This window comes from Caloenas nicobarica, chromosome 8 (genome assembly GCF_036013445.1).
Source record: "Caloenas nicobarica isolate bCalNic1 chromosome 8, bCalNic1.hap1, whole genome shotgun sequence".
Lineage (NCBI taxonomy): Eukaryota > Metazoa > Chordata > Aves > Columbiformes > Columbidae > Caloenas > Caloenas nicobarica.
Window position 1 is genome coordinate 7,757,806 of NC_088252.1, and position 26,075 is coordinate 7,783,880.

The 26,075-nt window shown below is 40.5% G+C and overlaps 1 protein-coding gene across 7 annotated transcripts in view; it reads right to left on the reverse strand.

Annotated features, from left to right (window-relative positions):
• PER2 (period circadian regulator 2) overlaps positions 1-25,839 on the reverse strand; it is a 53,244-nt gene extending 27,405 nt beyond the window's left edge. Inside the window, exons 1-9 of one of the 7 annotated variants that reach the window (XM_065639715.1) lie at positions 25,294-25,839; positions 17,026-17,082; positions 15,988-16,041; positions 13,741-13,900; positions 7,136-7,237; positions 5,423-5,897; positions 4,737-4,805; positions 1,625-1,779; positions 988-1,109 (exon numbers count right to left, since the gene is read on the reverse strand). In XM_065639715.1, the coding sequence (XP_065495787.1) occupies positions 988-1,109; positions 1,625-1,779; positions 4,737-4,805; positions 5,423-5,796 (720 nt within the window). In that variant the 5' untranslated portion in view covers positions 5,797-5,897; positions 7,136-7,237; positions 13,741-13,900; ... (1 more) ...; positions 17,026-17,082; positions 25,294-25,839. Of the gene's footprint in view, positions 1-987; positions 1,110-1,624; positions 1,780-4,736; positions 4,806-5,422; positions 5,898-7,135; positions 7,238-13,740; positions 13,993-15,987; positions 16,042-17,025; positions 17,083-24,969; positions 25,052-25,293 lie in introns of those variants that run through there. The other 6 variants (XM_065639716.1, XM_065639717.1, XM_065639711.1 and 3 more) reach the window with 6 other exon arrangements.
• Positions 25,840-26,075: the final 236 nt, after the last annotated feature.

Genomic DNA, 26,075 nt, shown 5'->3' on the forward strand with positions numbered 1-26,075 from the left:
ATCTGTTAACGCTATATACAAACTTAAGAGCTGTCGTCAGAACACCAGTTTCACAAACCCAGATGCTTCAGATGAATTTAACAATGTTTATGATATTTGGCTGAAGTTCTCAGTTGTACTTTAGACTTCCTATTTATTTAACCTTTTGGGCAACCTTTACTATTCACAGATAGAAAAAACCCCACCTACTTCAAACTAGGGAACATCTCCCATCAGGCCATTATTTTATTGATTTCAGTGGAAGGCAGTCTAAGAAGTTTATATGTAATTATTTTTTTTGAAAACTCCTTAAAATATCCCTAAAACACTGGGAATGTGAAAAATTAATAATAATAATTTTTTAAAAATCATTCAGACTGTCATTTTACTGCTAAAAACTATGCTGAACATCATAGCTGTTCTTATCTAGAGGAGAAGACACAGTATCACTGGATCACACCGTAAGCCTACCCCAGTTGCAAAGACTAGACAAATACCAGAGAGGACAAACTACACAGTGATTCCAACACTTGCATCACTTTTCAGCCTCATTAACACAAAGAACTGGTGAAACATCAAGTAACCCTTACTGATAAAGGTAAGCTAAAACACTTCACAATGTGCCTTGACTAAAATCTGGAAAGAGTTACTCTCTATATTTAGAAGGTGTTCTAAAATTAAAATTAATGATGTCTCACAGTGCATTATATCACATGGATGCTGAGATATGTCACACCATCATCTCTAAGCATGAGGTACAATTCACAGGGCCAGAGTTTAGACTCCTTATTTCCCACCTAACTGCAGAAAAAAACTCAGATCAAGGTGCTGTTGGCAAAGTCTGCAATGGCTCAGAGTTTCTACTCAACATTCCCTGGAAGGCAAAAGCTTCTTTAGGTTATTTGGCTCAGTACCGCCTCTTACCTTGTAAAAAGAAGGCATGCCTGAGAATTCCAGTTCTAGAAAACATTTTCAATACACACTGTAGACTTGAGTCACCATACTCACCGCATTTTTCATGATGTATTCTGAGGTTATAGTCTCAACTTCTTCCACTGTGTAAGATGACACATTGAGTCCAGCAGGCTGGGATTCATTAATCATCAACAGTTGGTAGTACTCCTCATTGGCTACATGAGAACATTAAACAACTTACATTCAGAATTAAGAAAATCTCATCAATAAACATCCAGCCTGGAAGTGGTAAAGGGACAAAATCTTTTTTGCCATAAGTATGGAATGGGCAGTCAGGAAATCTAGGTACTATTCTGAATTAGTTTTTCCTCAGTAGAGCTTCCTCATCAGTAACCCAAATAAATTTACCCATCTTAATATACCCACATCTGTGTGATCATATTTTTCGGTCTGTTTGACAGTTCAAATAGTATAAAATTGTAAATTGTTTTCAAATTAATTTTCTAACCCAACAAATATCAGTAAAAATATCAAGCATCTAGAAATCTGCTTTAGCTCCCAAAGGAACACAGCAGAGCCAACAAATGGGAACACCATACAAACATCTGTTTAGAGTGGTTTTCAAACTTAACAAACTTAGCTTTACACAGACAATCACATTTAAATTCTTATTTTAAATGTTTAATTTCATCCAGGTTGGCATTATCTTGGTAGTATCATACTTGATTACCTTTAACTTGTTTAATGCTTTTAAGGGCGTATTTCAATGTTGTTAGGACACTAGATTTGCCTTTAATTCTCTTTTCAGGAGGAAGGTGAGCTTTCAGCTCTTGTAATGTTTTCAGCAATTCCTTTTGTGTTTTGGCTTTAGTGGACTGCTCACTACTGTAAGATTAAAAACAAAAAATAAGATGTCATTTGAATGCTTGAAGGGACACATCATCCTCATAGAAGCCCAAATACACTCAAACTTGCCACATACCTAAATTTGTACAACTAGCCACATGAACTTTTCCAGTACTTAGTATCAACATTCAGAACTTACAATAATTCTTGAATTAGCTAGAATCATTTAAAATGAAATTATTTACCACCATCTGAAGTCTTATTGTAAAATATACCCTGTATGTGCAACAGTACATATACCCAAGCACCAGAGATTTTTTTTTTTTTGCCAGTCTCCCTCCTCCCTTTTTAGTGGTATTTTCCTTAGTTCCTTTCAAATTCAAACTCATAGAAATGTTCATGGACTTCAAAGGAGAGAAGCAGGAGGTCCAGTCAAGTCTTCACCTCCTGTTCGAGCAGGTTCTCATAAGAAAGGTCCCTGAAAAGGGAATGGCAGTGGGAGAGCATCAAGTTAAAACAAACGGAGAAATCCTTGGAACAACGTATCCCAGTTAAGCATGGCAATACATTAAATAAGGAAACTTGACTAAATATGTAGGGTAAAGAATCAGAGGAGGCTGGAGACAGAAATTGCATTCACTTTTCTCAGGTGCATGTTCAGAAGTGCTGTCTCAGCATAGAAGGTCAAACTACAGAGATTATCAGTGCCAACATCAGGAAATTATCACCTGTCTCTGCAATTCCTATCTCTCTCCCCATTATTGAGAGGTGCTGACAAAATCAAAAAGGAAGTGAAAGGAGGTAAGGGAGGAGAAGATGACAAAGATGGGTGGCAGGTAAGTAGGAAGCAGTCAAAATGAAAAATCACCATGTCTTTCCCATTGGAATAGAAATCAGTTACAACAACCAAGAGAATTCTAGAGCTTTTCTTAAACCTTCCTGAAAATAAATTCTCTCCCATTAAAAGAATGGCCTTCTCTTAGCAGCCGATTGTCACGGCTGGTAGTCTCTAAAAAGTTACCGTAGAAACAATAGTCTTGGCAAACTGCACTGCTCTGTCTGAAGTGCTCAATAAAGTGGCTTCAGCTTCCAGGCAATTTTCAAGAGAATTTCTGAACATTTTTCTGGGAAGTTTGAAAAGTTCTTTGGGTAGATCAATCATCTGACAGGTGTTGGGTGTATTTCACCAAAAATACTTGGAAAGTGACAAAGCTGGCTTGTGCTGGAGAATTGTTCTTGTTCACCTCACAATGTACTACGATAAACGTAGCATTCACTTAACCAGTGGTCATTTTGTACTGAGAAACAATGGCAAGGGATAAGACGAAAAAGTATAGTACTCCCTTGGGAAACATTCTGTTCATGCTGTGTATTAAAATCACATCTACAACATGGCTTGACAGTTTGGACTGATGCAATCAGACAGGGCCTTGTTAACAGAAGAACCCTCTATGCTGGCAGTAGAAGGAAAGAAAGGGAAACTATTATGAAACAACTGGGCATGCTGCTCATTTTGTACTCTCTGAATATGCGTCATGAGAGCAGTCAGACTCTCTTGCAAGAAAAGAAACCTTTCCAAATTAGCTTACAGCAGCAGCAGCAGCAAATATAGAAGACAAGCCTCTTTGGAAAGTAAGTTATATAACTTGAAAATGTTTTTCCAGATATCAGTAGCATTAGGCAGAGCAGCCAACCACAGGGAAGACTTGACTTGCAGAGGACAGAATAAGCAACTTCTATAAAAATAGGAGCTTTCCATTTTGCTTTATGTGGTCAGCAAACTGGAAAGGTGCCAACAGATATTAAACTAAGTAGATGGTTGGTATCAATATTGAATCCAAAACCTCTGAAAGGCTAATCTTATAGCTTTATCAGCCTATTTTAGTGTTCTCTTTAAAGATCATTCTCTAGATCTCTTTAGTCTCCTATTCCCCAAAGATGATCGGATTCTACTCTGTAACCCCCAGCACTGTGCCTGACAACTGGGGGACACACTGTACCATCCAATTCCTATTTATTTATGAGCAGAGCTATTAATGGAATTTAAAATAAAGAGCTATCAGAAAACCTGTAATAAGTAATGCCCCAAAAATCTCGCAGTGAAAACTGAATCAATGGGAAAGTAAGATTAAGAAATGCCTTTGGTTCACTCCATCTTTGATACTAAGCAACACTCCAAAATACAGCATGGAACAAGAACTCCAGGTGCCTGTAAGGCAGACACAGACAATAAGTTCATCGAGCACCAAATGGTGCGAAGCGGTCATCTTAATTTACCACTTCTCTATGAACTGCATCAGGTAGAAACACTTTCAGGTCAGTACAAGTAGATGGGGGTTTTAACATCAGGATGCTATAGCTAGATATCCTTGATCTACTGAGGATCAGGTTTTGATCTCCTGATCAGAAGCTGACTTAGAAACCCCCAACAAGTATAGTAGGGTCAGAAGCAGAGTTCATACAGAGGGATTCCTGCAGCTGATGTTCGTTTATCCTTACAGACTTGAGGTTTCAATCCTGGTGAATGGAACACAGGAGTGGCAGATTATATGGCTGCTGGATATCAGAACACATCCAACTCAGTGGGTGAATTCTGATGTTAAAACACTAGTAGGTTGTCCCCAGATAAGGGCTTCAGACTAAATTACGAAGAACAGAAATCTCAGAGCTTCAAAAAAACACACAAACGAGCCACTAGAGCTGAAGCAATATGCAAAGTAAAATTACAGAGTTAAGCTACCAAATCAAAACAAAGTATGACGATTTGAAAGGTTATCACACAACTTGCATGAACAGCAACAAAAAGCTCTAAATCAATCAAGTGGTTAATAGGACATACTAATGATTAGGGACAGAAAGACAATCAAACATAGGATTTCTTGTGTACTCCTCCAGGTTTAGCCAGAACGAAAAAAGCAAAACACAACACTATTTAGTTTTCAGCATCTAGCATTACATACATGCAAATTACTGAAAATATATGCACATTAATTTACCTGCATCCACTGCTAGACTGGTTGTGTTCAGAGTTTGCAATCATCAGACTAAATGCATTTGAGCTTGAACTAGAATAAGGAAAGACAGAAAGAGGTTAATATTATTAAACCTAACAGACAACTTTTAGTTCATTTTAGTTTTATATTTTCCTATTAATGACTATCTAGCAAAAACACAAAAACAAAACAAAAACCAACAAAACAAAAAAACCCACAACTTTAAAAGCTTCTGCCTGGTACAACAAATGGAAACTAAAAGCTCTTACACACTTGTGTAAGAAGGTTCTTCTTACTGTAGCTTTGCTCTATACACTAAGCTGTGATTTAAAAGATGAAAATAGCACAGTTGCATCCTTACACATAAAAACAGACTGACATTTTTTGATATACAATTATAGACATGGGTTTACAATAAAATATATAAATAAGGCAAATTAAACACACGATGATGAGAAGAAAGATGCAAATTAAGCTGGCCTCACAGAACACTAGGCCTCTGTACAAATTATAATATATTGCATAATTTACATCATATGAGAGCACAAGTTAACTAAGCAGAAAAGAGCACTCTGGTTCAGTCTGAAGATATGCATTAGCCCATAGTTATTTTTCAGAAATTAGATTCAAATGGAAAAAGCATTCAGTGACAAAAATAAAAATGAAATTTATTTAATATTAGCTACTACCTTTTATGACAGTCTGAAGATTCCATGAGCATTGCTGAATCTTTCCCATTTTCATCAGATTCATGGCCATGAGAATCATGCCCACTCGAGTAGTTTTCATTTGTGTCATTTCCACTGAAGTCATTTCCACTGGACCCACTGCTCATTTCGATATCTTCCTGAAGAACTCCATGAGAGTGTTCAGGCTTTTGCTGAATTTCTGAATCTTCAGCAATCATCTGGCTATGGTTATTTGCGAGTCCAGAATAATCACTCATTTTCTGTTGCTCTTTTAAAGAGAACGACAAAGAAACGTTTTCACTGATACCAGGCTGCTGCTCAGGGTCCTGCTCCTCAGTGCTAGAGTAGAACCCTCTGAACTTGATAGAGTCCATGGGATACTCATTAGAAACAATGCCAAGATCAAGAGCAAATCAAGCCATATTCAGAATTTTCTCTCTGTACAAATTCAGTTCGGAAGTACAGACCCACAAATCTGAGGAGGAAGGGAAGGAAGAAAAAAAAGTTCTTGTTTGCCTTTGCTGAAAAGCTAGATTCTCACTGACTGATGAAGCTAAAAGCAATAAGTGATATTCAGTGGTTAATATATTCAGCATTTGAACAGTGAAAAGTTTCATATATTAATAACTGCAAACCTAACAATGTTTTATTGTGGAAAAGGTAGTTCTTTTTTAGTAAAAACAAACAAACAACAACAAAAACACACACCACAGAAAGAGAAAGTGAAACAAACATGAAAATATTCAGCTGTTTTTTTACCTTCCTACTTAATACTTGACAATTTAACTGCCTGGATTTGGACGCTAATTATTATTTTCATGAAACCATTTCCCTGGCTTCCAGTTTACCCTGATAAAACCAAGATTCCATCCAGGCATCACAGGATTTCACACTTGGTCTGCAGGTTGTTAGGGTTTTAGGTATTTTTTAAAAATATAGTGTGTTCTGACATTTTGACCAATTCTTCATTTCTTTCTTTGTATAAGAGCCGCATAGGTAGACTGAACATATAGTAGGGACAGGGAAAATAAGTACACAAATCCACTTGTTTATCCACAACAAAAATTCTGAGACACAAATGAGCCTGAAAATCATTTTATCTGCTGATCACCACTAATTGTGGGTGGGGGGTGGGAGGGAATTCTCCATTGTTTAGAAAAGTAAGATCCTTGCTTAATGCAATTTCTAATGCACCAAACTCAAAAGTGTATACGTATACACTCAAAGTGTACATGCAAGTGAATTAAGAACAGACATACTGAAGAGCCAAAGAAGTAGTATTAGAGGGTAGCTCAAATTTATGAATAAAATGAAGATATTTAACCTGACTCATTTCCTCATCTATTTCAGCAACCCAGAGACAACAGTACTGCAAAACCCTGAACTAAGATTCTCTGAACAGTATAATTCATCATCAGGTGAAAAAAAGGTTGTTTTTACAACAAAAGAATCATGTTTGTTCCTTCCTTTTTGTTCCTTTAAAATGCTCAAGATTACAACTGTTGACTAATAAACCTCTGACTGGAATAATAAAGTCTGCAACTAAGTTTTGCTAATATTAACTGCAGCAGCTTCCTTTTAAACACAAATAAATAGGTATTTTTTTTAAGGAAAGCCCGTAACAGAAAACATTAACTTAATATTAATTTAAAACACATTATGATTTAACTCCCCTCCCTCCCAAAAAAAAAACCATTGAAACTATTTTCTTACCCTCCTAATTGCTGTTTTTCCAGACATTTTACATTTATTTTGAGTTTTTCAGAAGAAAATACTACTCGTCTCCTTGTTTGGCCAAAGTAATATGCAAGATATCTGTTTTCATTTGAAAGAGGAAGTGTAGTTTAAAGACATTTATTTAAGCTATCAGTAATAGCATACAAATATAAATACTTTTTTTTCTTTACAAGATTATTCACTAGTACTTCATTATAGGTAATAATACAACAACCCCTTTGGATAGAGTAAAATATACTGATATTTCACTTCTGCATGTATTCACTTCAAGTACTCTAATCCAGACTAAACAGACATACTGTCATGCTGTTGCACTGAACATCAGATACAGGCAGTAAATTACACTTGAGTAGCTCTAACAGTTTTTTTCTGGACTAAGTAAGCCACTTGTCTAAAAAAAAAAAATCTATAATTGGAACATGCAATAATATTTACTCTTAGATGAAACTCTAGTATTATTACAGAATGGCACATACTCTGGTGGCCAATGATTAACTAGATCAGACAGTTCATCACTGATTTAAACTCTCTGGTAGACAGAGCTCACACTTTCACTCGCCTAACTTAGCTGGACATTTTAATGAAGTTCTGTCCCTGTACACAGCCCACTCTCACCACACATGCTCCTAATGAGCCTGACTGGTTAGTGGTACCCATGCTATTAATCCTGCCTGCAGCATCACAGCCCATGCTTACCAACGCAGGGCTAACCATGACTCATTTTGTTTGAGAGCGACTGAAAACGTCAAAGGGCTCAAGAACGAATATAGACGGTGGTACTGAGAATACCTATATGGACAGCACATTAGACAAACCTCCTGTTACTGTAAAGGTAAGGAGTGATTTATAAACCTGTTAATCCATTCTCACCCAGGAAATGCTCTTACTACTACTTCAAGTATTGCAGAAATAAGAGCATCTGTCTGGTTAAATAACTGAACCCACGCTCAAAGCCACTTTTCAGGCGTCGCCTGTACTGCAATATTATTTCTCAGAGGGAGCTGAGGTTGTAAAGTTCTATAGAGGATTCAGTGAGTAAAGGTACTCCAGCAAAGTACTCAGCTAGCAATGCAATGGCTTTTTACCTTCCCTGTAAAGGTTAGAGACAACCTTGGAGATCATATACAGCATTTTGTCCACTTAAATAAATGCCTTACACACAAGAATTACACAAATTAACCCCATCATTATTAAAATGAAACTTTTGGAAAAAGACAGCATCACCTGAATAGGAGGTCTGACATGTAGGAATTTAAACCGAGATCTAACATTCCTCATACTATATTCTGTGCCTAAGGTAGGCATTTCCACCTATTTTTCTGACCACGTGCTACTTTGAAATAGCTTTAGTTGCAAAAGAAAAACATACTGCCATAACCAATACAACATGATCTGCTAGCAAACTATGTTACATGATTTCTTTAGAAGGGAAAAAAACCCACCAAAACAAACCACACATTCTCAAAAAAAACCCCAACAAAACTGCTAAACTTAAATCCCTTAAAGAAAACTACATAAATCACTACTGATAGGTTCATAAGCATGAACTTCCAGCAGACAAGGCTCTTAGCATAGCCCTAAATTCTCCAAGGATAATTAGCCCAATACTAGAGTAACACACATATCAGGAAAATTGTGCTGTCTATGGGAAGAGCAATGATTGTATCACAGCTTTCCAAGTCTGAATGCAAACATTTTGTATTTCAGTCTTTAAGCACAAGAAACCTCTTCTTTTGAATTCCGAAGCCAAAGTATTACATATGCCATAGTATTTTCAGCCTCAAGAGCTGTCTGCAAATATTTTTTTAACAACCTTTCCTTGGAAAACTATTTCCCCAAAGTCTTTTCTGTAACCTTTGGAAGTTAAAACTCAATGAAATTGCACCATAGCTAGCATGTAGAGTCTTATAGTTTGAAATTCTGAGCTGTTAAATCACTGATGAGTAATTTTTTCCACCTCCACGTATCATCTATTGTCTCATCTCCTCCCTTCTTTCCCTGACACATTAGCTTCTGCCAGGTATACGTAGCAAACTTCAACAGTGCTTCCTTACGAGGGAGAGAATAATTCCCTAAACATACATGCATATATATATACATACATATACATACACACACACATGTATATATAAGCTGCCCAATAACATTTGAGAAATTTCCTGTGCCTCCCTGAACAAGAGTTGAGTAATTCAAAGGCAGTCGAGATTTCAGGATTTTTTTTACTTTAAGCAATGAATTCAAATTAAGAGAATCACCAACAGACAAGAAACAGGTACTGGCCTATAGGAGATACCACACGAATTTTCTTCCTCTTGACACCTGGCAGAAACTTGTGTCAGGAACTGCTCAAGTTATGTTACTTCTTTCTCTAACTAGCAATACGCCAGAGCTTCTGCAGCTTTGCCCACAGTAACTACCTACGCAGTTTGTATTAGGTTGGTGCAAAACTAATTGCCGTTTGGGACTGTGAATTTTAAATCAATATAACTAGGTTCAAACACATCTTTATTAATCAAAATAGGAACCATTACAATCAACACAGTTTTGCCAATGAGAAATAAGTTTGTTTATTCCTGTAGCATAAAAATCCATGCTTCAGGATTCAACAAACTCTTGGAAAGCATTTTATGCATCCTGCTGGTTGTAGAAGCATTTTTCTTCCGGAAAGTTGAGATGCTTGAAGAAATGGTAGTAGGTTGGCAAGAGGCCAGGTGAATAAGGCAGATGAGACAAAACTTCATAGCCCAATTCGTTCCATTTTTGAAGTGCTGGCTGCGTGACGTGCGGTTGGGCATTGTCGTGGAGAAGAATTGGGCCCTTTCTGTTGACCAGCACTGGCTGCAGGCACTGCAGTTTTCGGTGCATCTCATCGATTTGCTGACCAGACTTCTCAGATGGAATGGTTTCAATGGGACTTAGAAAGCTGGACTGGATCAGACTGGCAGCAGATTACCAAACAGTGACCGTGACCTTTTTTTGGTTCAAGTTTGGCATTGAGAAGTGCTTTGGAGGTTCTTCTTGGTCCAACCTCTGAGCTTGTTGTCACCGGTTGTCATATAAAATCCACTTTTCATCACACATCACAATCTGATCGAGAAATGGTTCGGTGTTGTTGCACAGAATAAGATGACACTTGAAAATGACGCTCTTTTTTTATTTTCAGTCACCTCATGAGGCACCCGCTTAGGGAGTTTTTTCACCTTTCCAATTTGCCTCAAATGCCAAACCACCATAGAATGGTCAACATTGAGTTCTCCAGCAACTTCTCGTGTAGTTGTAAAAGGATCAGCTTCGATGATTGCTCTCAACTGGTCATTGTCAACTTCTGATGGCTGCCACTATGCTCCTCATCTTCAAGGCTCTCATCTCCTTTATGAAACTTCTTGAACCACCACTGCACTGTACGTTCATTAGCAGTTCCTGAGCCAAATGCATTGTTGATGCTGCAAGTTGTCTCCACTGCTTTATGACCCATTTTGAACTCAAATAAGAAAACTGCTCATATTTGCTTTTTGTCTAACATAATTGCCATAGTCTAAAATAAATAGAAACAGCAAGTAATAAGTCAATAGCAAAAAAACCCCCACTTACAGTGAGAAAAGTGCATTAAAATTATGTATAACATAACCACATCTATTTAAGGATGTATTCCAATATCAAATGACAAATTTCAGCAATGCAAAAACTGCAATTCCTTTTGCACCAACCTAATACATAACTACATTACGGTGACTAGAATTTGGAGCCCAAGGACAACGGTGACAGAAACAAAAATGAGTATCTCAATAATGGAGAAGATAAAAGTTTGAACTTTTAAAAAGTATCTTTCTAGAAGAATTGGCTCAGCTCCTTGAGGTGGAATGTTGTTCTTAGGCAGGACTGGAAGATTAATGTCACTGAAAGTCAGTCTGGCACAAAAGTTTTTCTGTTTCAAAATTTCAAAAGCCTCAGTGCCAGAGGCACATACCAGGATAAGGAATACAGGAAGAACAAATAGGAAGGAACAAGAAAAAGATTATGAAAGACTTTTAGGAGCTTCCAGGGAAAGATGGGAGAGGAGTGTTTCTAAAACAAGAGCTTGTGTAATAAATAAAAACACCAAGATACCCAAAAGCAGCAATGGTAATATATGCCATAAATGTGGAGATATTTTGTACAAAGAGATTGGAATAACCGTGAATAAAAGAACAGACTAGCAATGACCCTACACCATGCTCTGTGCATGTAATTTTATATAAGAACTGATGCATCTGGCTAGACTTTACTTCCCGACAGAAGACGACCTTAAGTGGAATATCTGCATGCATACACAAGCACCACGCAAACACTTCAGGAGCACAGAGGGTCAGTCATCCCAGAGAGATTAATTAATGTTGAAACTAATCTCAGTTAAAGTGCCGTAATAAATGCACACATTCATCCCGCTTATATGTTTGAATAAATTTCCAATCAATAACCAAACAAGAATGAAAAGATAAGAGCTAGCATGCTTTCCCAGTCTGATGACCTGTCCTGTTACCACAGTTAAAGTGAGGTAAGTGCATCTCATACCCAATTTGGCAAGCAAGTGCAGACAGTCACATGGGTACAGAAAAATAACTCTTTCAGGTTTGATCTTGAGAGAAGTACATTAAGCCAGTTGGGGTTTTTTTCTGCTACATCTTTCTAAACTTTTAAGGGGGGTTATCTATTTTGACTCTAAGTAAAAACTTATCTTTAATCTTAAATTGGCACCAGTTAAACTTGATTTTAAGGCACCTCACTCACCACTCTTTATACAGAGCAAACCTCCCAAAGTCACTCTGGCAAAGACTAGAACTCTCTAAGATCTTGATGCAGTGTATGAAAAGGGCAACATACTTCCACTGAGCACTAAGGACAAATGCAGACAGGTTAGATGTTATTCATTAGCTACAGAAGCCCCTTTATCTTGCAGTAAGACAATGGAAACAACCTGGACCTTAGTGTCCCCAGAAAAACATGCCAAAATATGTATGGACAAACCCTTGAAAAAATAATGGTTTTGATGCTTTTGAAAAGTCTTCTTAATAAGGACTGTAGAACATCAAGGAGGCAAATTTATTTTAAAACTATGACATTTAAACTTAATCTTGCTTCAGCAGAGATCAGGTTACATTCAGAGAACAGATTTTTCCAGATTTCTTTTCACACAAAAAATATCATGTCTAGTACTGACATTTAAAGAACAAAAACTAAAAATCCAGAGTCAAAATTATCTAATTCAATAACTGAGTTAGAAGAGAACAACTAAAAATTTGAGTCTAAATTTGCAACTGATATTAACTTAGTAATATTCACAAATGAAGCAAGAGGCACACCACGGTTTATGACTATACTTTAGACGTGAATATTTGGGGACTCTTAACTGTACCAACACCAACAGGAGACCTTTCTAATAGTCAGGATTCAATTTTACTGAAGATCTCATCAACAAGAAGAGTTTCCACATGTCTTCTGGATGATTGCTTTGCAAAATGGTAAGAGTTATCTCATGTGTATGACAAATAACTAGCAGGGATTTAATCTCATCATGCAATTCCAGAGAAAATTGAAAATTAACATCTACAATGTGTGCATTCTCCCTGTGCAATTAGACAGTAATTAAATGCTTGATAGCAGCAAAACATTAAGAAAAAATGTTGAAAAACAATAATCCAAGAAGTGACTTGTCTGACTGTACAACTTCACCAACAATAATACCAAGAGCTTCATTTTTTTTGTGGCAAGAGACAGAACAACTGACAGAATACCTTCAGTAGGACACTTTCTAGCAACGAAGGAAAAAAAAAAAAAAGAAAAAGAGGCGGCAGTATTCTCAGACTTCACTATGAGAAAAAAAAACAGCAAAAGATGCTTAAAAATTTCCTATAAGACTTTTTCAATTAAAACTCTTTAATAGATTCATCATCTCACTGCAAGTCATCATAAAAATTTTTCTTCTTTTTCTTAACAAGGAATGAGGTGTAAGTCAATTTTATGCCAATGAAATTATCGACAACATCTAGAATATCACAAGTGCTTCCATAAAATTTGGATTTCACAGCATTCATTTCACACTTTGTTGATAAGGATTCCTCTTTCAGTTCAAGAGAATCCTGTACGCAGGACTGTTAGTTACATAAACGTTAGTAATATCTTTATAAAGGTGATCCTGATTACAACAGAGGAACTGACCAAGACATAGCCTTGGTCCAGAGCCATTCAAGTGCCACCCTGAATTTACAGCAGCACCTATACAGGAAGAGGTCACCATAAGCACCAGGCCAGGGTCCTTGCAACCATGGCAAGGATGTTGCCAACCAGATTGTTTCCTCAGTGAAGAAACCAAAACCTGAATTTAAGAATAAGTATGGTTTTAGACTAAAACCATCTAAGCTTCAAATAAGGTAATCCCCATCTTATACTCAAAATATAGTTCTGAGTGAGTATATATATGACTGAAATCACAGTTCCAAGATAAAACCAACACAGAACAATATATTTTCTGCATAAACCCTACGGGGTAGGGGAAAAGCATCTTTCTACTAATATGAATCATAACAATTGCACATTTTTCTTACCTGTTTTTCTGTGAAAAGTTGGTAAAAGTGTTTATCAAGCTCCCTCCCAGCTAGCATCAAAAGCATGAAGTGCCTAGGTCCAGAGTCTCCCACATGCATTTAAGTCTTGTCTCATCCTCTTCTACTGGAAATCTTTGACCATTACAGAGTCCGGACACCTCTACAACTATAAAATATAAAAGAAATACCTGGGCCCCCCAACAGTGTCCTCTTCAAACAGATAGCAGAGAGATGCTCATAGATATGCCACGCCTACGCAAATAAATGTTGGTTAAACATGAAACTGTCATCCAGCAGAGGAACCAGATAAAAATTTGCATTTCAAATACTTTCAGTCTTACGTAGGGTCTTATAGAGCTTTGAAATAACAGACTCTTCTAAACTAGATAAAATAACCCTTCCAGTTCACAATTTGGTATTGTATCATATTGTGTACATGTATAGTATGTATACAGTCTGCAGGGGCTGACATAGCCACCAAGAACAAAGGGCCAACCTCTCCAGAAGATAACAGAGCAAAATGCCTGATGTAGTCAACAGGAGCTCCAAGTGCTTAAGAAATTTGGTTAGAATACAACTTTAACACCTGATCTAAACTTATCTACATCGCTGTAGGCTTAGTATGAGCATTAAAGAGTTTACTAGGCTGTTACAAAATTGGTTGAGGTCGAAAGGGACTTCTGGAGGTCATCTTGTCCAGCCCCCTGTTCAGGCAGAGTCATCTAGAGAAGGCTACGCAGGACCACCTCCCGATGACTTGAATATCTCCAAGGATGGAGATTCCACAGCCTCTTTGGGCAATCTGTTCCAGTGCCCACTCACTCCCACAGTAAAAAAAAAGAAAAAAAAAAAAGTGTTTCCTTACATTCAGAACTCTGTACTAACGAAGTCCATCCACACCATTATTCTTCCTAGGCAAAACAGTTTCCCAAGAAAGACACTGGGAATTTCGGCAGGAAAATCTGAGAATTCTATTAAATCTAGGAAATTAAGTCTATTGGTACATTGTACTGCCACGTAACACAATAAAACAGTAGAAAAACAGTAGAATGACAATCAGAAGTTCAGATGATCGACATTTGTGTGGCAAACAATTACATCACTTTAAGTGTTTCATGTGAACATGCAGAAGGAACGTTTGGAACAGTGTTCAGATCGCAAGCCAACCATTTTGGAAGGCAGCCCATGTTAACATGCCTTAATTTAAGATGTTGTATGTCTACCAACTGTTAAAAGTACACTTGTGTTGGCCAGACTTAAGGAAGAATTTATTCATAACATTCCATTCTGCATAATGTCATAAAGCCAATGTGAGTTCCAGAAGTCTCAGATTGTGATACAAATCTGTGTGCATTGGTTCTTTAAATGTTTTATGTCTGTCTTTATCATAAATTGATAAAACAGGATTTAAATTATAAGCTCTGTATCTCTGACCATAAGAAGTGTTAGAAATTGCCTTATCTAGAGCTACTTACAGATTTTGCAATTTTTAGCTTGGACACTAGAAACACAGAATTTCTTTCATCACTACTTAAATCCTGGCTTAAAGAACATTAATTCATCTCCCTATAATTGATATTTCCTTGATGGAGTTAAGTGTCTACCTTCACTAATCAAGATCTACAAGAAATTAGCCACGAAGTCTTGCCTGACTACTAATGAAGTGACACAGCACTCTTCTAGTTTGATGACCTCCATCACGACATTTTCATAGATTAAAAAAAATGAAAAAAGTTTGAAGAGGGTATTCACAGTAGCAGCATGTACTGTTTTAATTGGGTATAACATTTGCTTCATCTACTTAATGTATTTAGGAAGACATTAAGAAAAAACAGTCCTTGTAAACTACTTAAAATTCTCATGATAAGCCTTTATACAATTTAACTGAAAGCCAAGATAAATCTAAGCCAAAAGGATTTTTATCTGAAACTAAATACAAGTCATTCAAAACAGGAATTTTATCAGTTTGAGTAGAATTAGAGGCAGTCATATCTTCTAGTCTTCTATTATTTATCAGAGGAAATGTACAGGTGACTGAGTATATCCAAATCCCAAAGAACTAAAAGAGTTCATCTATGTATGGAATCTCAAAAAGGTCTTTTCCACAGAAGGAAGTCTAATTTGATCAGTACAGAAAGAACATAGAACTTGTGACAATGCTTCCTTCGATACTGAGAAATATCTATTCCAAGCACAGAAGACTTCAAATATTAGAAAAGAATGAACAACCTGCTTTAGTGAACACACCTGTATTGCAGGATCCCAACCAATTTCACTTGTTGTAGAGAACTGAAGTCACACCTGTAGCATTCAAAAGAGAACACTGTCAGCTTTAAGAACCTATTCAGATCACATTTTGTAGCCACAGAAAAACTTTTTTTTTTTTTCAATCATTTAGACGAATCAGACACTACAGCATTAATCCTCAAAATCTTAGCTACTATTTCATCTGTATTGCAATATTACAGTACTATCCAGAACTGCTACCCTTCCCTTTCCTGTCTTGGGCCAATATTGTCCCATCATCAGATCACATGTAACAAGACGACTTTGACAAATTTTCTTCACATCACAGATGACGTGCCTCCACCATTCTCCTTGAAGGTCTCAGCTGTTTCCTTTTTTTTGCTCCAATAACCATAATTTTGATTGTCTATTCTGCTTTCTTAACCCATCACACATTGCACCTGAGTTGTGATCAGCTTCTCACACATTGAACATAAACATATATAAGTCAGTACCTCTGATGCCCTCTGTTCGACTTCTCAATCAGAGATTAGAGTAAGCATCAACCTGTTAGAAAGCAGATCACGACTGACCGAAAAATACTGTTGGAAGCTATGACCTGCTTTCTAAACCAAAGCATAACATTTTCCTTTTCTCCCCCTGAGCTATCACCCTGCTTATCTGAACAGCACTAGCAACTTTGTTTTCTGTACCCTAGAATTTTCCTCATCATTAAAATTTCTCAAAACACTTGCAAGAGCAACTGGGAGACTGGAAGTTTATTAATAAACTTCTGCACAGCAAACAATGCAGATTTAGTACTTGATACTGGATGGTACACAAATTTCAGTTTCCTCAAGATTTAGAGAGGTCACACCATTTCCATTTGCTTCACAATTTATAAACGTCCCAAATATTTTTTTATTTTTCAGCATTCAGACATTACAGCTCAAATGAAACACACAAAGCAGCAACAACAACCAAAAAAATCAGTTCAGACTCACTGAGAAAGACCTGATATTATAAATCACTTTCTTGAGAACAGTGTAAGACACTTACCTTAAGGAATGTACCAATCACAATCTTTCCAAATCTTAAAGTGTCATCAGTATATTCCTATTAAAAAACAAGGAAGTTGTATAAGCAAGATTTAAAAAATTACTTATGAAACATAAGTCAAGTCCATACGATAATGTAATACAAGTCCAACCACATAAAATACATATCTCATGGATTAATAATGGCTATAAAGACTACAAATACAAAATGAGAGGAAATGTAAGAAGTTTTACTGATAAAAATATTTACTATTATTGTAACTTAACTTCTAAATCAGTTCCTTGAGCAATGTACAAAGTAACTACTCACTGAATTCCGTTTCTTTTCTAAACGTAAGAAATCCCAAAAATTCAATCTCCATGAACTTAATTTATTGTTAGCACACTGTTTAGATAATACAGATAACAACACAGCATACTTCAAAATCAACCATTCACTCATCTGAGAGCATTCAAGAAGAATGAGTATTATCTGGAATAAAATTTGGGATCATATATTTAAATTCAAGTTATGTTTCTTCTTCCACAGATTACGATCTTAATCTTAAAACATTTCACCACTGAAATACATATTCCAGTTAGTCTTAGCAGATAAAAAAAAATTTTAAAAGGGGAAAAGAAGCATCCTTAGCTATGTCCCAGAGGGCCAAACAGGAAAAATAAGTCCTGCAGTCCTCAAGTGATGATTCCTAAAAGGACCTAAGCTAATGTCACCAGTCACTTCTATTCCTGAAGCGCCCACAGCACCACTATTATTTAATTTCCTTCCAGTTTTAGATTGGTTTTGTTGTTTTTGAAGCTGCCTATTCTCCCCATGGAGTAATTAATAGCAAAAAAGTTAGCCTGAGGTGACAGGACAAAGTCAACTCAGTTTTACTATGAATAGCACGGCACCGGCACATTGTTGAACTTATCAAGTTCACCTCACGCAGGGTCAATCTCACCTACGCTGTGCTGACCAACCTGGGCCAGCTCCCAATTCATCATTTGCTTTCCGGTAAATATAAGAAGCCAAGTACCAAAGTAATCTCCACTTAAAAAAAAAAAAAAAAACAAAAAACGTGAGCACAGACATATACCCCTGACAGATAAATTATTGCAGCCTGTGCCAAGACATCTTGTGAAGAAGCTAAACACAGTCTCCTTCATCTGCCCCATGCTAATTTCTAGACATCCTTCCTTCCATACATACCTTCTTAAAGGTGAACTAAAATTCTTTGTATTAGATGGGAAGTTAGAAAGATATTTGTCTTTGTAAACAGAAAACACTACTCCTGAGTGGAACTGGAAATATTATTAAGCAGGAGATCAGTAGTCAGAACTCTTTGATATATGCATGTGTCGATTCTTGTTCTTTTTGAACAAAATAACAAAAATGATACATTTGAGGAAGTGTTGTCACAGAAAGGAGGAAAAAATTATCATGTCCCCCCATGTAGTCATATATTTCACCCTTATCATAGGTGAAACTAGATTTAAAGTTATTTCACCCTTATCGTAGGTGAAACTAGATTTAAAGTATCTACAACATCATATTTCAACTTTAATATTTGTTGACATCTCCATTAAGCAGTGTATTTGCATGCCTAATGCTTCCCTTCCTTAAATAAAAGTGGAGAATTTCACCATGGGTATTACATTTACGAAAGTTCCAGACTAACGCTGCTCTTTAGACATTGCTGCAGTTCACATCCCGTTAAAGAATGAAAGTTCCACTCTGGAAGACTCTACACCAAAAAAATTAGCCGAGTATTACTAATATGGTCCCTACCACATCAGTAATACACTCCACAAAGCGTGGCAACCTAACAAACATGATGTACTTGTCCTTTGAGTTGGCTATATTAGTACAGAAAAATAAAAGCTCAAGTCACAAAGGAATCCATGGTAGAGATGTAATTGAAATTGAAGAAGTGGTTTATATACTGAAGATCTTTGTACAATTAAAGAAACTAAGCAGAAACACAAAAGTACTTGTAATGAGGCATCCTGGTTTTAGCTGGGATATAGTTAATTTTCTTCCTAGTAGCTGGTATAGCGCTGTGGTTTGCATTCAGTATGAGAATAATATTGATATCACGCTGATGTTTTAGTTGTTGCTGAGCAGTCAAGGACTCTTCAGCTGGGGAGTGCACAAAATGCTGGGAGGAGACACAGCTGGGACAGCTGACCTCAGCTGACCAGAGGGATATTCCAGACCATATGATGTCGCTCGGCATATACAGCTGGGGAAAGAAGAAGGAAGGGAGGACATTCAGAGTAATGGTGTTTGCCTTCCCAAGTAACAGTTACACATGACTGAGTGTACACATGCCTGCCCATGGGAAGGAGTGAATGAATTCCTTGTTTTGCTCTGCTTGCATGGCTTTTGCTTTACCTATTAAGCTGTCTTGCCTCAACCCATGAGTTTTCTCACTTTTCCGATTCTCTACCACATTGTGCCAGGAGGGAGGTAGCGAGCGGCTCTGTGGTGCCCGCTGTGGTTAAACCATGACATAAGGTCAAGCACAAAAAGCATACTAAGATACAAAAGCTGCAAACAATAAGGAGCACAGAAAGCAAAATGAACTAAAAAGAGAAGTACTGGACATCCTCACCACTTCATCTTGTCTCCCTAAGCTTTGACTATGAAAAATTACAGGTGTTATTAACAACTTCTGTTTTAGGGCAGGATGTTTGAAAGGCAGTATAGCTTTAGTTCTTCTTTTAAAAAGCCAGTTCTACTTTTAAAAGCCATCTATACAAGGAAATCTCTAACTACTCTATCTATATGAAAAAGTCAAGCATTAAGAATTACCATGTCACACTCCAGAAGCAAAATTTTAAAGTCTTCTCCAGACATTTTGACATAAAAATGAGCTCTCTTCCCCACCATCACATCTTTTCAGGATGAATATCAGTACTGCTTGCACCAAACTTCTGCAGCCTACTCACACAATCTGCAGAATAACTTCATACTCTTGCCCCAAGAAACACACCCTCTGCGTATTTCAGTCCACTTGTTCATGTAAACACCATGCTGAGTCGCTACCCCTTCAGCACCACCCAATAAAGTTTTGCTTTCTACTGGGAGAAAATGAAGGAAAAAGGAAAAATCATACCCCACACTCATGTATCTTGAGGAAGGTAAATTTAGCCTCACTTCTTATTGTGTCCTACAAACAAAGTTGTCTAAATCAAACCACCAAAAGTCAGAGAAATCAGAAAGCTCCTCTAGAATTATCACTACTTCAGCAGTACTTCAGCAGCAGCTGAAAACATCTGTACAAAATCTTTTGTTGACCTTACAATACCTTACACTCACACACACACAAACTCTCATAACCACACTTGTGTATGTGGATAAGCTGGGAAAATACGCACTGGCTGTACAACTTGCATGAAACTTAGTAAACTGCTGCTGTCCCTCAAGAACTCTGAGACAGAGAAGACCAGGAGGACTCTGTACTGGATTGGTACAAGTTGGCACAGGCATTCAGACAAAGACCTCATCAGGATAACCTTAGAAATACGAACCAGAAGCACAGAAGCCTGATCTGCCCATGTTCCAGCACTGCTGGCAGGCAGAGTACAAGCAGGCTGCACAAGCATGCCTGGTGATCTACTAAGCCACTTACTAGAGTACCAGATCACCACGCGTATGCTCAGGCATGTGGATTCCCATGTGTTCGGGTGCTTTCCTACTACATATGGTTGCTGGCTCACTGTCAGCATGAACAGAACGAGCTCTAAAGAGTAGCTTCAGAGCCTCTCCACAGCCTTTGCAGACATACCCAAACCATCTGATCCTTCTTCATTTCGGTCTTCTCTGCCATTCTGTATTTCACAAAGCCACACGAAATCCCAGCAACAGGCTGCAAAACCATTAGCCCATGAAGTTGTTTTTGACAGATGCCTTCTCTTTTCCCATGCCCTTTAAACATACTTCAGAGAAGGAAGTATCTCACTTGTAGCTAAAAAGAAATGATCCCCAGGAAAACTCTCTCTGTGTCAGAAGGTGGAGTTTTATTTACTAACCACCAACTAGCAAGCAAAGGGTTTGCCTTACTACCAGCGATGCATGCAACATTAACAGTCTGGCTCCCACTACAGCAGTAGTTAAGTTTAAGGCAGCAGTTAAAGCAGGAGAGGTGACAAATACCTTTTACACAGTACACAAAACACCAGTGGCATTACATTCAAGACCACCATTTTCTGCATCCAACGTCATCTGTACTCTAAAGTAACTCAAAGCCCTTCAGAGTAATAAAACTACATCACAAAGAATAATACAGCTATTAATTGACCCATTTGCTGCTCAGTGCCTGACAAGCAGTTCAAAACTCACACAATAGGGATATAACTGGATGTGGTGTGAATGCAGCAAGACAGTTAAAAATCTCTGTAATCCACAATCCTCATAGAGGAATTCCAGGCCACGCATCCAAAACTGGACACAAAAATTCCTCTTCTGAAACACCTGATGATCTAGTAATTATGATGTGGTAACGTTGTGAGTATAATACAGTGTCTATGGGACATTCATGCCAAGTATTACATAACACCCTGCTATGAACATGATGTTCCCTTTTAAGATAGGCCAGCTATAGCAACCCTATATAAAATAGTACAGTTGATCTAGACTAGTGATAACTTACTTGTTCTACTGGCTAGTTGTAGTCTACTTGCTTTTAAACCACACCAAGTATACCTCATCCCACAGTAACCTGCCCATGTGCTTATACTTTAAGGGGTTAAAAAATACTTTTCTGCAGTAAAGCACGTTTTAATAGTGTAAAGATGTTAGAGAAATAAAGGTGTGGCAAGGAGCCAGGAAAAAGAAAATTGGTTTATCAGTCTATATCTAAACCAAACACTTCCTGGTCATAATAAAGCCTGAGGTAGAGGAAAAATCCAGAACTCTACTTGCAATCAGTTTCCCCATTTCACTCTATTCTCATACCAAGGCTAAACACCATCAAAAAATCACAGTTTACTCAAAAAATGTGATTCTTCACATGGGAAATTTATTACTATAAAAATGCATTGTCCAGGGACAGGCTCAAGTAAGCTTATTTGATAAAGTGAGTGGATACATATTTTAATCTTATGGCTGTGGGGAAAAAAGTGGAAAAGGTATTATTCCAAGAGCTGCCACAATATTCTGTCTCTTTAATGCCTCTCCATGGAAATCTAAAAGGAAAATAGTGAACTGTAAAAATGAAGATTACTTAGATTTTCACAGACCGCATTGATGTGTTAGAATAAATATAGGAAGCCTACAACAAGTCATACCAACAAACAAAAAAGAAGCCCAGCAAAACCATAGAGTCTTGGGATCATAAACGTAACCAGAAAACTTGCTGAACCTGAGGAAAGCGCACGAAAGCCAAAATCTTGCTTTCCGTGCCTTTACCTTCTGCACTAGGTCAAGCTGAACTACACTTCTTCACAGTGCAGGACAGGCCACACTCTTTCACTGCACAGTGTTGGACACTTATGCCAACTACCCAACTAAAGCATTCTCCTTTCTGCCTTGAAGTAAACACCTGAAACTGCCAAAAACCGACCAAAACTGAAGGGAATAGCTTTTTTCTTCTACTCTAGGCCAAAGGCCCTCTTTTTTTCCATTATGTCTTACTAGCAAGGTAAGTAACCTCCACAGTCCAGAACAAGAGCTCCACACCTCAGGACAGTGCCCCAGTCAGAAGGCTAACAGTAAGCCTTGGATGAACCAAGGACACAGTCCAGTTCTCCAGTGAAACTTCCTCGCTTTGCAGAAATAATGCAAGTTTCAGTAAGAAAGGGCAAAAAGAAAAATCACAAGAGCACGCAAACACAGACAAACAAGAAGGAACTTGATGTTACAGAACAACAATGTGGGCACTCTCTCTGACATGAATCAAATTCTAGGCCCTGCTCACAAATTTTGTATTCAAGTGCCACTGTGTAAAGTGCATAAACAACACTGTGCCCAAGACTGAGAAGATCAAAGACACATACAGACACTGAGGTACCCTAGAAGGTACAAAAGTTTGAGTTTTATCAAGTTCAATGCCCTTAAATCATCTAATATACAATGGGACCTGTTTACGGAATAGGGCCACACCATCAAGGCTGTCAGCTTGACACCCTTAAGTTTTATCAACAGCCCCACATTGTTAAAACTAACCATTTGCATTCAAGTAGATATTCCTCACTGCCATCATCGTGATTAATTGGAATTTTACCTTGATGAAAAGCAAAAGCCAGCTCCAATTTTGACAAATGTTAACTAGCCAAGCTTAACTATAATCTGTAAACAAACTCTGTAGTTAAAATGATACTGACAACTTGAAACAGTTTCTCACTATACTAAACCAGTTCTTTACTTTTGACTTGACCAATCTTACCACTAAAATCATTACAGAATTTCCACCTTTCCCCCTTTACTTGTAAATACATAAGTGGTACGTATTTGATCTCAGCTGTACAAGATGGTAAACCTCAGAGTCTCACGTTTGGAAAAGAAAAAGACACCTCACAGCCTAAAAACATAAGCCAACATGTTTCTTCAAAATCCTTCATATGCATTGTCTCAGCCAAGTTACTGTTTCACTGGAATACAATTGCAAAGTGCTTCAGTTTCCGAGTACCAGAGAGCTCATCCTGACCCCTCTGAGGGCTTTTTAAGCTCCTGTAGTACACAGAGAAATGCTGTACCCGCTCCTAACCTATTACAAAAAGTCAGTTGTAAAGTATCAGCTTGACTGTTACCATACTGCTCATCTATTTGCATGAAACTGTACTTACATAAACTGTTTTGTAATCATGCAGGTAATAGCATGCAACTAATGACAACAGCAGCACAAACACAAGGTCTCAAAGAATAAAACGTTCTTGCAACCACGGGCAACCCCCCCCCAAAAAAAAAAAATTAAGAAATCCATCGCACCTGTTGCCTACTCTACCTGTAGCTCACCCATCTCAGCAGCACGCTGAGATTCTGCTACTCACTGCCACACGGTTACTCATGTGAAAAAAGCCACCCAGCCAGCTGCGTACAGCACTGTCCCCTCGGGGGGACGGCGGAGTGCGGGGCCGCGGTCCATGCTCACCGGACCGGGACACGTGTGCTCCCCGAAGGCGCTCCCCGCGTCTATTTTCGCTCCTTCCCAACCCCGCAACTGACCTTCCGCACAGATGCGGCCGCAGCCCGCGCCCTGCAACCGCGGCCGCCAGGGACGCCAGAGCGGAGCCCCGCGGCAGCGCCGAGGGACCGGCCCCGCCGCCACCGGGCCCCCACAGGCCGCGGGGCGGGGAAGCCACAGCCGCCCCGCCGCGCTCCTCCTCCTCCGCACCGGCCCGACCGCCGCCCCACGGCGCCACCACCCCGTCCCGGGGCACAGCCGCCCCACTCCCGCTCTGAGGTTGGGGGCACCGCTGCCCCTCGGCACCCCGGCCCAGCCCCACATGGGCAGGGGAAGCGGCGGTGGCGTGGCACTGCGCCCCTCGGAGCACTCAGCTCCTGCCCGGCTTGAGTTGGGGGATCTGTGCCTCCCATCCCCGGACGCCCCGTCCCGGTCTGAGACGGGCGGGGAACGTGCCGCACTCCCCTCCGGAGCATCCACCCCGCGGCCCGGTCCGAAGACGGAGTCAAAGCCGGTGCCCTCTTACCCCGCTACGGTCTGAGATGGAGGGGCACGTCACGGCCGCCCCCTCCCCGGCTTGAAGGGAGTCCCAGCCGCCCCCTCTCCCGCGGGCCCGACCCCTAGGGCGCCGCCCGCCCCACCGGCGGCCCCATCCCGTCTCCCTGGCAACGGGAGAGCCCCGGCGCGGGGGTTACGTAACCTCGGCCCAGCGGGCGGGGAAGGCGGAGGAGCCCCTCTGCCCAGCACGGCTGCCGCGCACCACCCCCTCCCGCCCCGCCAGCAGCCCCCGAGTCCCGGCCGGTCGCGGGGAGAGCGCCCAGCGGAGCCCGACTCACCGCGCACACCCCGTCCAGCCAGCGCGGCGCAGCCCGGCACCGACTTCATACAGGCAGAAACGTGACTGAGCCCGGAGAGCCCGCCCCGCCCGCACGGCCATTGGCCGCGGGCGTGTGACGCCGGCGGCGGACAGGGGCGAGGGCGGAACGCACGCCTCTCCCATTGGCCGCGCCGCACGCCGCTCACTTTACATAAGCCTCACGTGTGGCACCATGTTTCCACCGGCAGCCACAGTCGCCTCCGAGCCAGCCCCGCCAGCCCGCCCCTCCCCCCTGCCTCCTCCCCGCCGCAGACGCGTCCCCGCGCGACTACCCCGCACTCACCGCCGGCGCCGCGCTGCCTCCCGCCGCAGCCCCCGGCCGCTCCGCTCCCCTCCGCCTGCGCTGCTCCTCCACCGCCGGGCCGAGGAGGGCAGAGGTTACATCACGCCGGGGGAAGTGGCTCCGCCCCGCCTCCTCGGAGCCACCCGTGACGTCAGCGCGCGCTTGCCCGCTGGGCCGGCGCGCGGGGGACCGTTGGCGGCCGGCCGCGCGCTCGGCAGCAGAGGTGGAGCGCGGCGCGCGGCCCGGCCGTTAACGGACGCACCGCGCGCTCGGCCCCGCTGAGGGAAAAAGCGTTGCCCGGGAGCGCCGCGCACAGTCCCCGCACAGCGCCCGGCTGCCTCGCGGCCCCCTCGGCGGCGGAAAGGTGGAAGAGGGGCGGCCGGGCCGGCCGCCGAGTGCCATCCGAGGGGGGCCAGGAAGCGCTCCCGCCCTGCCGGCAGGAAAAGGCCGCTCTGGAAGAGGTTCCCGAGCGCCGCCGCCGCTAACGGCCTGGTGAGAGAGGGAAAACAGCCCAGGCGGCAGAGCCTCACCCTCCCGGGGAGAGGGATGTTGACGCGTTGCTGGCGATGTGGCAGCAGCAGCTGGAGCCTCCGGGGATTGCTCTGCCGGGGCCAGCCAATGGCCTGCCGGGGCCTCGGTTCGCTTACATAAGTGAGAAGCGCCCGTATCGCGTTTCCTGGTATTGCCAGCCGTGCTGGGTGCACTGGGTGCACGCCCTGAAATTTCGAAACTGACCCCGTGTAGTGGTCAGAAGTTGCCGGGTCACAAACCAAAGTGCAGGA